This window comes from Argopecten irradians, chromosome 15 (assembly GCF_041381155.1).
Source record: "Argopecten irradians isolate NY chromosome 15, Ai_NY, whole genome shotgun sequence".
Classification (NCBI taxonomy): Eukaryota; Metazoa; Mollusca; class Bivalvia; order Pectinida; family Pectinidae; genus Argopecten; species Argopecten irradians.
The window spans coordinates 2,110,406-2,123,674 of NC_091148.1; the positions used below are offsets into that span (position 1 = coordinate 2,110,406).

The 13,269-nt window shown below is 38.2% G+C and overlaps 1 protein-coding gene across 1 annotated transcript in view; it reads right to left on the minus strand.

The window, feature by feature from the left end:
* Positions 1–631: 631 nt before the first annotated feature.
* The window catches only part of LOC138309613 (MAM and LDL-receptor class A domain-containing protein 1-like), a 71,350-nt gene continuing 58,712 nt past the window's right edge, over positions 632–13,269 (minus strand). The window contains exons 35-41 of the mRNA XM_069250836.1: positions 12,528–12,609; positions 12,277–12,393; positions 10,915–11,012; positions 10,122–10,145; positions 1,933–2,112; positions 1,108–1,186; positions 632–835 (exon numbers count right to left, since the gene is read on the minus strand). Of these exons, the coding sequence (XP_069106937.1) occupies positions 831–835; positions 1,108–1,186; positions 1,933–2,112; positions 10,122–10,145; positions 10,915–11,012; positions 12,277–12,393; positions 12,528–12,609 (585 nt within the window). The 3' untranslated portion in view covers positions 632–830. The remainder of the gene's footprint in view (positions 836–1,107; positions 1,187–1,932; positions 2,113–10,121; positions 10,146–10,914; positions 11,013–12,276; positions 12,394–12,527; positions 12,610–13,269) is intronic.

Genomic DNA, 13,269 nt, shown 5'->3' on the forward strand with positions numbered 1-13,269 from the left:
ATCTCCAGTCCCTGTGATGTACATAGACAAAATCTCCAGTCCCTGTGATGTACATAGACAATCTCCAGTCCCTGTGAATGTACATAGACAATCTCCAGTCCCTGTGATGTACATAGACAATCTCCAGTCCCTGTGATGTACATAGACAAAATCTCCAGTCCCTGTGATGTACATAGACAAAATCTCCAGTCCCTGTGATGTACATAGACAAAGTCTCCAATCCCTGTGATGTACATAGACAAAATCTCCAGTCCCTGTGATGTACATAGACAAAGTCTCCAGTCCCTGTGATGTACATAGACAATCTCCAGTCCCTGTGATGTACATAGACAAAATCTCCAGTCCCTGTGATGTACATAGACAATCTCCAGTCCCTGTGATGTACATAGACAAAATCTCCAGTCCCTGTGATGTACATAGACAAAGTCTCCAGTCCCTGTGATGTACAGACAAAATCTCCAGTCCCTGTGATGTACATAGACAATCTCCAGTCCCTGTGATGTACATAGACAATCTCCAGTCCCTGTGATGTACAGACAAAATCTCCAGTCCCTGTGATGTACACAAGACAAAATCTCCAATCTGTAATTGTTTGTTTTTAATGTCGAGGAAACAAAAAACAAAAACCAGGTTTTTTCATTAAAAAATTCTCTTCTTTTTACTCTTAAAAATTCTTAACAAAATAAACCAGCGAATAACAATCTGTTTCAGTAACATTGTTAAGATTTATTAAAAATAATCGAAAACAGCACTGGATATGATAGGGATTAATATAGTTTTAACAGTCCATTTCCATTTATAACAGTCCATTTCAGTTATCCTTCAAAACATCAACCTGAAAGAAATAAAAACAAAGCTTTGAAATTATTGTTCATTTAGCAAAACGTTATAATGTAACTGTCCATTACAAACAATGAATGTCCTTTGTTGACATAGGGGTATTTCACTGATGTCATCACCGACAAATATCGGGGAACAAGTTTAAAATGGCAGTCAACATCCTGTGTATGTATTCCAATATCGTTAACCATTTCAAAAAGAAACATGTATAGTCTTTTTTCATGTGACTACATCAATGGATATAGAAAGCAGCATTGTATAACTTACATTGTCCTGGGCCCAGTTCTATATCGTCCAGGGCGATATCACCTTGCCAACTACTAGCTCGCACACCCTCAATGGCAACCTGCGTTAAAAGTAAAAATACCCAAATAACTTCCTTGAAAAATTGGTTTTCTGTGAAAATGTTAAAGATATTTGATGAGCAAAGGCAAAATGAGACAAAGCTGTGAAAATTTAATTAAGATACATTATCATTGATAAAGAAACTTCCGTTATCCTCCACCTATATAGGTTATACTACCACGTTCTAACAAATTAAAGCATTATCTTCCAAATTGGTTGTCTATATACAATCGGCTGTATACTTGACACAACCATTTTATTTGCTTAGAATAGCAGCATATGTTGCCCTAGCACCCTGGAGATGACAATGTAATTTTCAATCTTTGATAGCTTCTACTCTACACAGAAAGTTCTGGCAATGTAAGCTTGCTGTCTCTAAAACTGACAAAATAATTTGGGGTCGGTATGCTTTGTCCTGTAACAAAACTTTTTTTTTTTTGATTAATGTTCAAATTACTCTCAACAACATTAAAATGTAAAAGTTATAATTTCACTCTTAAATGCTTTTATTATTTTCACATTGATTCTGGATTTACAGCAATGCAGTAACGGACGATAAAAAGTAAAAATTTGAGGTATGTCAAAGGTGTAATTTTGCCTCTTTACAAAGCACAAAAAGTGCAATTAGAATTGTAAAAACATTGTGCAAACCATAGAAGCTGATTTTTCTATGCCAACTTGCTAAAAATTATTTTTGAAAAATCTTCAAAATGCCTCAAAGATCCTTAAGCTGAAAACTAGGCTTACCACAAGATCAGAAACTCTTTGTAAGTCTATTTCAATATATTGCCAACTAGTTCCTTGGTCGCCAGTCACGGACCAGACTTGAGTCTCCTGTCCTCGGTTACCAGCCAGTACCATCAGAGTTCCGATTGAACCTCCCTTCATATGGTAGTAGAAACGAAGGCATCGGTCCATAGCTGTAAAAAGGATTTGCCACATTTAATAACCTTAACTTTATTGACCTTATATTTCTAGATACAAACTCTGCATACCAGATAATGCCTGTTTGGAGGTTTATCCTAGTTAACCTCTTGGATGACATACCAGCATCCTTGATACTCCGGGGGTTACTATCACTTATAATCTCTACACCCCTGGACTATCTCTAGTAAAACTGGAGGCAATAGAATAGCACAGGTAATTTAGTCCTTTGAACTATCTCTCTGGTCTACAAAGACAATTTTTGTAGGTCCTATTGGTTCTGATTTATTCCCCTGAGCTGCATTCAGTTCAACTATGCGATAGTCCAGGGGTGTCGATATTGTAAGTGATCAGAACTCCTTGAGTATAGAGGATTTCCTATCAAATTATGTCCATATAGGGGCTTATCCTAGTTACCCTCCTGTAAGTCTACCAGATACAGACATGTTAGGGGTGTTAACACATACGTGTATAGGTATGTTAACACATACGTGTATAGGTGTGTTAACACATACGTGTACAGGTGTGTTAACACAGACGTGTACAGGTGTGTTAACACAGACGTGTACAGGTGTGTTAACACAGACGTGTACAGGTGTGTTAACACAGACGTGTACAGGTGTGTTAACACAGACGTGTACAGGTGTGTTAACACAGACGTGTACAGGTGTGTTAACACAGACGTGTACAGGTGTGTTAATACAGACGTGTACAGGTGTGTTAACACATACGTGTACAGGTGTGTTAACACATACGTGTACAGGTGTGTTAACACATACGTGTACAGGTGTGTTAACACATACGTGTACAGGTGTGTTAACACATACGTGTACAGGTGTGTTAACACATACGTGTACAGGTGTGTTAATACAGACGTGTACAGGTGTGTTAATACAGACGTGTACAGGTGTGTTAATACAGACGTGTACAGGTGTGTTAATACAGACGTGTACAGGTGTGTTTAATACAGACGTGTACAGGTGTGTTAATACAGACGTGTACAGGTGTGTTACACGTGTACAGTGTGTGTAAACATAGACGTGTACAGGTGTGTTAATACAGACGTGTACAGGTGTGTTAATACAGACGTGTACAGGTGTGTTAACACAGACGTGTACAGGTGTGTTAACACAGACGTGTACAGGTGTGTTAATACAGACGTGTACAGGTGTGTTAATACAGACGTGTACAGGTGTGTTAATACAGACGTGTACAGGTTTGTTAACACGTTACATGTGTGTTAATCATTTAATATCTACTGGTCCAGTATTGGAGCTAGGAGTACTGTTAATACCTGTATATCATTTAATATCTACTGGTCCAGTATTGGAGCTAGGAGTACTACCCTGTAAATCATTCATTAATTAACATCTACTGGTTCAGTATTAGAGCTAGGAGTACTTTCCTGTAAATCATTTAATATCTACTAGTCCAGTATTGGAGCTAGGAGTACTGCCCTGTATATCATTTAATATCTACTAGTCCAGTATTGGAGCTAGGAGTACTGCCCTGTATATCATTTAATATCTACTGGTCCAGTATTGGAGCTAGGAGTACTGTCCTGTATATCATTTAATATCTACTGGTCCAGTATTGGAGCTAGGAGTACTGTCCTGTATATCATTTAATATCTACTGGTCCAGTATTGGAGCTAGGAGTACTACCCTGTAAATCATTTAATATCTACTGGTCCAGTATTGGAGCTAGGAGTACTGTCCTGTAAATCATTTAATATCTACTGGTCCAGTATTGGAGCTAGGAGTACTGTCCTGTATATCATTTAATATCTACTGGTCCAGTATTGGAGCTAGGAGTACTGTCCTGTATATCATTTAATATCTACTGGTCCAGTATTGGAGCTAGGAGTACTGTCCTGTATATCATTTAATATCTACTGGTCCAGTATTGGAGCTAGGAGTACTGTCCTGTAAATCATTTAATATCTACTGGTCCAGTATTGGAGCTAGGAGTACTGTCCTGTAAATCATTTAATATCTACTGGTCCAGTATTGGAGCTAGTACTGTCCTGTAATCATTTAATATCTACTGGTCCAGTATTGGAGCTAGGAGTACTGTCCTGTAAATCATTTAATATCTACTGGTCCAGTATTGGAGCTAGGAGTACTACCCTGTAAATCATTTAATATCTACTGGTCCAGTATTGGAGCTAGGAGTACTGTCCTGTATATCATTTAATATCTACTGGTCCAGTATTGGAGCTAGGAGTACTGTCCTGTAAATCATTTAATATCTACTGGTCCAGTATTGGAGCTAGGAGTACTGTCCTGTATATCATTTAATATCTACTGGTCCAGTATTGGAGCTAGGAGTACTGTCCTGTATATCATTTAATATCTACTGGTCCAGTATTGGAGCTAGGAGTACTGTCCTGTATATCATTTAATATCTACTGGTCCAGTATTGGAGCTAGGAGTACTGTCCTGTAAATCATTTAATATCTACTGGTCCAGTATTGGAGCTAGGAGTACTGTCCTGTATATCATTTAATATCTACTGGTCCAGTATTGGAGCTAGGAGTACTCCCTGTAAATCATTTAATATCTACTGGTCCAGTATTGGAGCTAGGAGTACTGTCCTGTAAATCATTTAATATCTACTGGTCCAGTATTGGAGCTAGGAGTACTGTCCCTGTATATCATTTAATATCTACTGGTCCAGTATTGGAGCTAGGAGTACTGTCCTGTATATCATTTAATATCTACTGGTCCAGTATTGGAGCTAGGAGTACTGTCCTGTATATCATTTAATATCTACTGGTCCAGTATTGGAGCTAGGAGTACTGTCCTGTAAATCATTTAATATCTACTGGTCCAGTATTGGAGCGCTAGGAGTACTGTCCTGTAAATCATTTAATATCTACTGGTCCAGTATTGGAGCTAGGAGTACTGCCCTGTATATCATTTAATATCTACTGGTCCAGTATTGGAGCTAGGAGTACTACCCTGTAAATCATTTAATATCTACTGGTCCAGTATTGGAGCTAGGAGTACTGTCCTGTATATCATTTAATATCTACTGGTCCAGTATTGGAGCTAGGAGTACTGTCCTGTAAATCATTTAATATCTACTGGTCCAGTATTGGAGCTAGGAGTACTGTCCTATATCTACTGGTCCAGTATTGGAGCTAGGAGTACTGTCCTGTATATCATTTAATATCTACTGGTCCAGTATTGGAGCTAGGAGTACTGCCCTGTAAATCATTTAATATCTACTGGTCCAGTATTGGAGCTAGGAGTACTGTCCTGTAAATCATTTAATATCTACTGGTCCAGTATTGGAGCTAGGAGTACTGTCCTGTATATCATTTAATATCTACTGGTCCAGTATTGGAGCTAGGAGTACTGTCCTGTAAATCATTTAATATCTACTGGTCCAGTATTGGAGCTAGGAGTACTGCCCTGTAAATCATTTAATATCTACTGGTCCAGTATTGGAGCTAGGAGTACTGTCCTGTATATCATTTAATATCTACTGGTCCAGTATTGGAGCTAGGAGTACTGTCCTGTAAATCATTTAATATCTACTGGTCCAGTATTGGAGCTAGGAGTACTGCCCTGTAAATCATTTAATATCTACTGGTCCAGTATTGGAGCTAGGAGTACTGTCCTGTATATCATTTAATATCTACTGGTCCAGTATTGGAGCTAGGAGTACTGTCCTGTATATCATTTAATATCTACTGGTCCAGTATTGGAGCTAGGAGTACTGTCCTGTAAATCATTTAATATCTACTGGTCCAGTATTGGAGCTAGGAGTACTGTCCTGTAATCATTTAATATCTACTGGTCCAGTATTGGAGCTAGGAGTACTGTCCTGTATATCATTTAATATCTACTGGTCCAGTATTGGAGCTAGGAGTACTGTCCTGTATATCATTTAATATCTACTGGTCCAGTATTATGAATCATTTAATATCTACTGGTCCAGTATTGGAGCTAGGAGTACTGTCCTGTATATCATTTAATATCTACTGGTCCAGTATTGGAGCTAGGAGTACTCCCTGTATATCATTTAATATCTACTGGTCCAGTATTGGAGCTAGGAGTACTGTCCTGTAAATCATTTAATATCTACTGGTCCAGTATTGGAGCTTGGAGTAGGTACTGTCCTGTATATCATTTAATATCTACTGGTCCAGTATTGGAGCTAGGAGTACTGTCCTGTATATCATTTAATATCTACTGGTCCAGTATTGGAGCTAGGAGTACTGTCCTGTAAATCATTTAATATCTACTGGTCCAGTATTGGAGCTAGGAGTACTGTCCTGTATATCATTTAATATCTACTGGTCCAGTATTGGAGCTAGGAGTACTGTCCTGTATATCATTTAATATCTACTGGTCCAGTATTGGAGCTAGGAGTACTGTCCTGTATATCATTTAATATCTACTGGTCCAGTATTGGAGCTAGGAGTACTGTCCTGTAAATCATTTAATATCTACTGGTCCAGTATTGGAGCTAGGAGTACTGCCCTGTAAATCATTTAATATCTACTGGTCCAGTATTGGAGCTAGGAGTACTGTCCTGTATATCATTTAATATCTACTGGTCCAGTATTGGAGCTAGGAGTACTGTCCTAATCATTTAATATCTACTGGTCCAGTATTGGAGCTAGGAGTACTGTCCTGTATATCATTTAATATCTACTGGTCCAGTATTGGAGCTAGGAGTACTGTCCTGTAAATCATTTAATATCTACAGTATTGAGTAGAGTACTCTGTCCAATATTGGTCAGTATGGAGCTAGGAGTACTGTCCTGTATATCATTTAATATCTACTGGTCCAGTATTGGAGCTAGGAGTACTGTCCTGTATATCATTTAATATCTACTGGTCCAGTATTGGAGCTAGGAGTACTGTCCTGTATATCATTTAATATCTACTGGTCCAGTATTGGAGCTAGGAGTACTGTCCTGTAAATCATTTAATATCTACTGGTCCAGTATTGGAGCTAGGAGTACTGTCCTAATCATTTAATATCTACTGGTCCAGTATTGGAGCTAGGAGTACTGTCCTGTATATCATTTAATATCTACTGGTCCAGTATTGGAGCTAGGAGTACTGCCCTGTAAATCATTTAATATCTACTGGTCCAGTATTGGAGCTAGGAGTACTGTCCTGTAAATCATTTAATATCTACTGGTCCAGTATTGGAGCTAGGAGTACTGTACCCTGTATATCATTTAATATCTACTGGTCCAGTATTGGAGCTAGGAGTACTGCCTGTATATCATTTAATATCTACTGGTCCAGTATTGGAGCTAGGAGTACTGTCCTGTATATCATTTAATATCTACTGGTCCAGTATTGGAGCTAGGAGTAGGAGTCCTGTCCTAATCATTTAATATCTACTGGTCCAGTATTGGAGCTAGGAGTACTGTCCTGTATATCATTTAATATCTACTGGTCCAGTATTGGAGCTAGGAGTACTGCCCTGTATATCATTTAATATCTACTGGTCCAGTATTGGAGCTAGGAGTACTACCCTGTATATCATTTAATATCTACTGGTCCAGTATTGGAGCTAGGAGTACTGTACCCTGTAAATCATTTAATATCTACTGGTCCAGTATTGGAGCTAGGAGTACTCCCTGTAAATCATTTAATATCTACTGGTCCAGTATTGGAGCTAGGAGTACTGTCCTGTATATCATTTAATATCTACTGGTCAGTATTGGAGCTAGGAGTACTGTCCTGTAATCATTTAATATCTACTGGTCCAGTATTGGAGCTAGGAGTACTGTCCTGTAAATCATTTAATATCTACTGGTCCAGTATTGGAGCTAGGAGTACTGTCCTGTATATCATTTAATATCTACTGGTCCAGTATTGGAGCTAGGAGTACTGTCCTGTATATCATTTAATATCTACTGGTCCAGTATTGGAGCTAGGAGTATTACCCTGTATATCATTTAATATCTACTGGTCCAGTATTGGAGCTAGGAGTACTGTCCTGTATATCATTTAATATCTACTGGTCCAGTATTGGAGCTAGGAGTACTGTCCTGTAAATCATAATTAATATCTACTGGTCCAGTATTGGAGCTAGGAGTACTGTCCTGTAAATCATTTAATATCTACTGGTCCAGTATTGGAGCTAGGAGTACTGCCCTGTATATCATTTAATATCTACTGGTCCAGTATTGGAGCTAGGAGTACTACCCTGTAAATCATTTAATATCTACTGGTCCAGTATTGGAGCTAGGAGTACTGTCCTGTAAATCATTTAATATCTACTGGTCCAGTATTGGAGCTAGGAGTACTGTCCTGTAAATCATTTAATATCTACTGGTCCAGTATTGGAGCTAGGAGTACTATCCTGTATATCATTTAATATCTACTGGTCCAGTATTGGAGCTAGGAGTACTGTCCTGTATATCATTTAATATCTACTGGTCCAGTATTGGAGCTAGGAGTACTGTCCTGTAAATCATTTAATATCTACTGGTCCAGTATTGGAGCTAGGAGTACTGTCCTGTATATCATTTAATATCTACTGGTCCAGTATTGGAGCTAGGAGTACTGTCCTGTATATCATTTAATATCTACTGGTCCAGTATTGGAGCTAGGAGTACTACCCTGTAAATCATTTAATATCTACTGGTCCAGTATTGGAGCTAGGAGTACTACCCTGTAAATCATTTAATATCTACTGGTCCAGTATTGGAGCTAGGAGTACTGTCCTGTATATCATTTAATATCTACTGGTCCAGTATTGGAGCTAGTAGTACCCTGTAAATCATTTAATATCTACCGGTCCAGTATTAGTATGTCCTGTAAATCATTTAATATCTACTGGTCCAGTATTGGAGCTAGGAGTACTGTCCTGTATATCATTTAATATCTACTGGTCCAGTATTGGAGCTAGGAGTACTGCCCTGTATATCATTTAATATCTACTGGTCCAGTATTGGAGCTAGGAGTACTGTCCTGTAAATCATTTAATATCTACTGGTCCAGTATTGGAGCTAGGAGTACTGTCCTGTATATCATTTAATATCTACTGGTCCAGTATTGGAGCTAGGAGTACTACCCTGTAAATCAGTTAATATCTACCGGTCCAGTATTGGAGCTAGGAGTACTGTCCTGTAAATCATTTAATATCTACTGGTCCAGTATTGGAGCTAGGAGTACTGTCCTGTATATCATTTAATATCTACTGGTCCAGTATTGGAGCTAGGAGTACTGTCCTGTATATCATTTAATATCTACTGGTCCAGTATTGGAGCTAGGAGTACTGTCCTAATCATTTAATATCTACTGGTCCAGTATTGGAGCTAGGAGTACTGTCCTGTAAATCATTTAATATCTACTGGTCCAGTATTGGAGCTAGGAGTACTGCCCTGTATATCATTTAATATCTACTGGTCCAGTATTGGAGCTAGGAGTACTGTCCTGTATATCATTTAATATCTACTGGTCCAGTATTGGAGCTAGGAGTACTACCCTGTATATCATTTAATATCTACTGGTCCAGTATTGGAGCTAGGAGTACTGTCCTGTAAATCATTTAATATCTACTGGTCCAGTATTGGAGCTAGGAGTACTGCCCTGTAAATCATTTAATATCTACTGGTCCAGTATTGGAGCTAGGAGTATGTCCTGTAATCATTTAATATCTACTGGTCCAGTATTGGAGCTAGGAGTACTGTCCTGTATATCATTTAATATCTACTGGTCCAGTATTGGAGCTAGGAGTACTGTCCTGTAAATCATTTAATATCTACTGGTCCAGTATTGGAGCTAGGAGTACTGTCCTGTAATCATTTAATATCTACTGGTCCAGTATTGGAGCTAGGAGTACTGTCCTGTATATCATTTAATATCTACTGGTCCAGTATTGGAGCTAGGAGTACTGTCCTGTAAATCATTTAATATCTACTGGTCCAGTATTGGAGCTAGGAGTACTGTCCTGTAAATCATTTAATATCTACTGGTCCAGTATTGGAGCTAGGAGTACTGTCCTGTATATCATTTAATATCTACTGGTCCAGTATTGGAGCTAGGAGTACTACCCTGTAAATCATTTAATATCTACTGGTCCAGTATTGGAGCTAGGAGTACTGTCCTGTAAATCATTTAATATCTACTGGTCCAGTATTGGAGCTAGGAGTACTGCCCTGTATATCATTTAATATCTACTGGTCCAGTATTGGAGCTAGGAGTACTGCCCTGTATATCATTTAATATCTACTGGTCCAGTATTGGAGCTAGGAGTACTGCCCTGTAAATCATTTAATATCTACTGGTCCAGTATTGGAGCTAGGAGTACTGCCCTGTAAATCATTTAATATCTACTGGTCCAGTATTGGAGCTAGGAGTACTGTCCTGTATATCATTTAATATCTACTGGTCCAGTATTGGAGCTAGGAGTACTGCCCTGTATATCATTTAATATCTACCTGTCCAGTATTGGAGCTAGTACTGCCCTGCAAATCAGTTAATAATATGTCCATGCTCAAGGCAAGGTTTTGCACCAATCAACTTTTTTGAGAAGTCAGAATTCAAAATGTAAAAAAAATTATTAATGATTCCCAAACTAAACTATTGCTTATCAAAATTGTCTGTTATCTTACTTAAAATTGTTCTTATAATATAAAATAAATGCTCTAATACTTTTGTAAGATTTTCTGGAAGACACCTCTAAATCTACTTGAACGTAACAAAACTAATACTTTCAAATTGTTGCGATTTGACAATTGCCCAGAATGTTTGTTTTTTATTCATGAAAAAAATTCATGTAATTAATCTAAGCAGACTTTAAGAATAGCTATAGAATCAATACCTGTTGTATGGTCCAATCAAATACATCTATGCCAGCATTGACTTGGTCCAGGAAGCACGCTGCTCCATTCTCAAACGTACACGTCAGTGGTATGGTTCCTGAACAAAATTATGCTTATTAGACTCGAAAGTAAAAATTCTATTGGCTTAAGAATTGCTTTAGCCTATAAAGGAAAAAACAAGGACATAGTCATTCAGATCCCCCGCCAATGGAGATATCAAAGCTGAAGTAAGTTTGATTGTGGAGACTTATGTGTATGAAATGAACCTGGTACAAAAATATGATATTTTCAGCAATGTTTCCATGGTTACAGAAAGAGTGCAAAAATAGCAAAAGGCACTACTAGACCATAAGACCAATGTGTCTATGAAGTTTCGTGGAAATATCTCATCTGGTTTTAGAGTTATGCTCTGGAAACGAACCTGGTACAAAAATATGATATTTTCAGCAATGTTTCCATGGTTACGAAAAAGATGCAAAGACTGAAAACCTTAAAATAACAAAAGGCACTACTAGACCATAAGACCAATGTGTGTATGAAGTTTCGTGGAAATATCTCTACTGGTTTTAGAGTTATGCTCCGGAAACCATTCATACGGATGGACAGACGGACGGAACCCATTTGTATATCCCACGCCAAATTCGTTGGGCGGGGGATAATAAAAATGATGTCACTATTTGTAGTGTTTCTTTTGATTGGCTGAATAACACGGAGAGTGTAGAACTCGTCTGTAGTAGATAGAATCACGAGAGTTAGGCCCACTACCTTTTTGAAACTAATGGAATGTAAAACGAGATTGATAATTCTATAGAGCCACAAAAGTGATTAGCTTATCGTTAATACTAAGCTTACCTAATCTATCAATAAAATTAAATATAAATTGCCACAACAAGAGTCGTTTTATGTTTCCCACCAGTTGTTTGGTGATGTAATCTCATTTTAGGCCTTCCATATACCATATTTGACCCATTAAGCGCCCAGGGTGATTAGAAAATTGATAAAAATGAAAAGGTGCTAATAAGTCAAAATTATTGCAAATCTATACCGTTTTGTGTAATTTTGGTCCTTATTTGTGCCTGGGCAATTAAAATTGAGGCCTCAAAAAGGGGGAGGGGCGCTTATAGGGACATGGGCGCTTATTGGGTTGAAGACGGTAACTTTCAGTTTGTTATGAAAAAAGTAGTGGGCCTTTAATTAATGTAGGAGATGAATGTTTGAGATATTTATTATCTAGGGTCAACTCAGATGTTATTTATTTTGCTGCTTTATAGCTTTATCTAAATGTGAAGCAATCTATTGTTCTGACTGAACAGCAGTGTGACCATTATTCTAAACGGATCACAGGCCACCTCTATACATACCGTCAGTGTTCTCACAAACATCTCCGATATAGCCAGTGTCACAGCTGCATGTAAACCCGAGAGCATTGTTGGAATCTGTACAAGTTCCACCATTCTGACAGGGATCTCCTTGGCATCCTATAACCAATTAACATTTATTTTTATCGTTTTTTTTTTTTTTTTGTTTTTTTTTTGGGGGGGGGGGATATTTAAGGCAGCAGAAGCCTCATATTAAACAGTGCATAACATAATTTTTTTTCTTCCCTACTTACCACATTTTCCCGTTTTCAGTTCCACATCATCAATAGCAATGTCACCCATATAGCCATTTCCTCGCACTCCAGTAATGTAGACCTACAATTATACATTGATGTTTTACATAGAAAGCAGAACAAGTTTGTAGGGTCCTTTGTGTTTAAGAACCAACAAAGTATATTAGTGAGACATAGTTGTCTCCCTTAACACCTTCTTACTCCACAGTTAGACATACATGTAGCTGTCTCCCCCTAACACCTTCTTACCTAAAAGTTAAACATAGTTGTCTCCCTCAACACCTTCTTACCCCACAGTTAGACATACATGTAGCTGTCTCCCCCTAACACCTCCTTACCTGACCGTTAGACATAGTTGTCTCCCTCAACACCTTCTTACCCCACAGTTAGACATACATGTAGCTGTCTCCCCCTAACACCTTCTTACCTAAAAGTTAAACATAGTTGTCTCCCCTCAACAACTCCTTACTCAACCATTAGACATAGTTGTCTCCCCCTAACACCTCCTTACCTAACAGTTAGACAGTTGTCTCTCCCTAACACCTCCTTACCTAACAGTTAGACAGTTGTCTCCCCTCAACACCTCCTTACCTAACAGTTTGACTTAGTTGTCTCCCCTAACACCTCCTTATCTGACCATTAGACATAGTTGTCTCCCCCCAACACCTCCTTATCTGACCTTTAAACATAGTTGTCTCCCCTAACACCTCCTTACCTGACCTTTAGACAGTTGTCTCCCCCT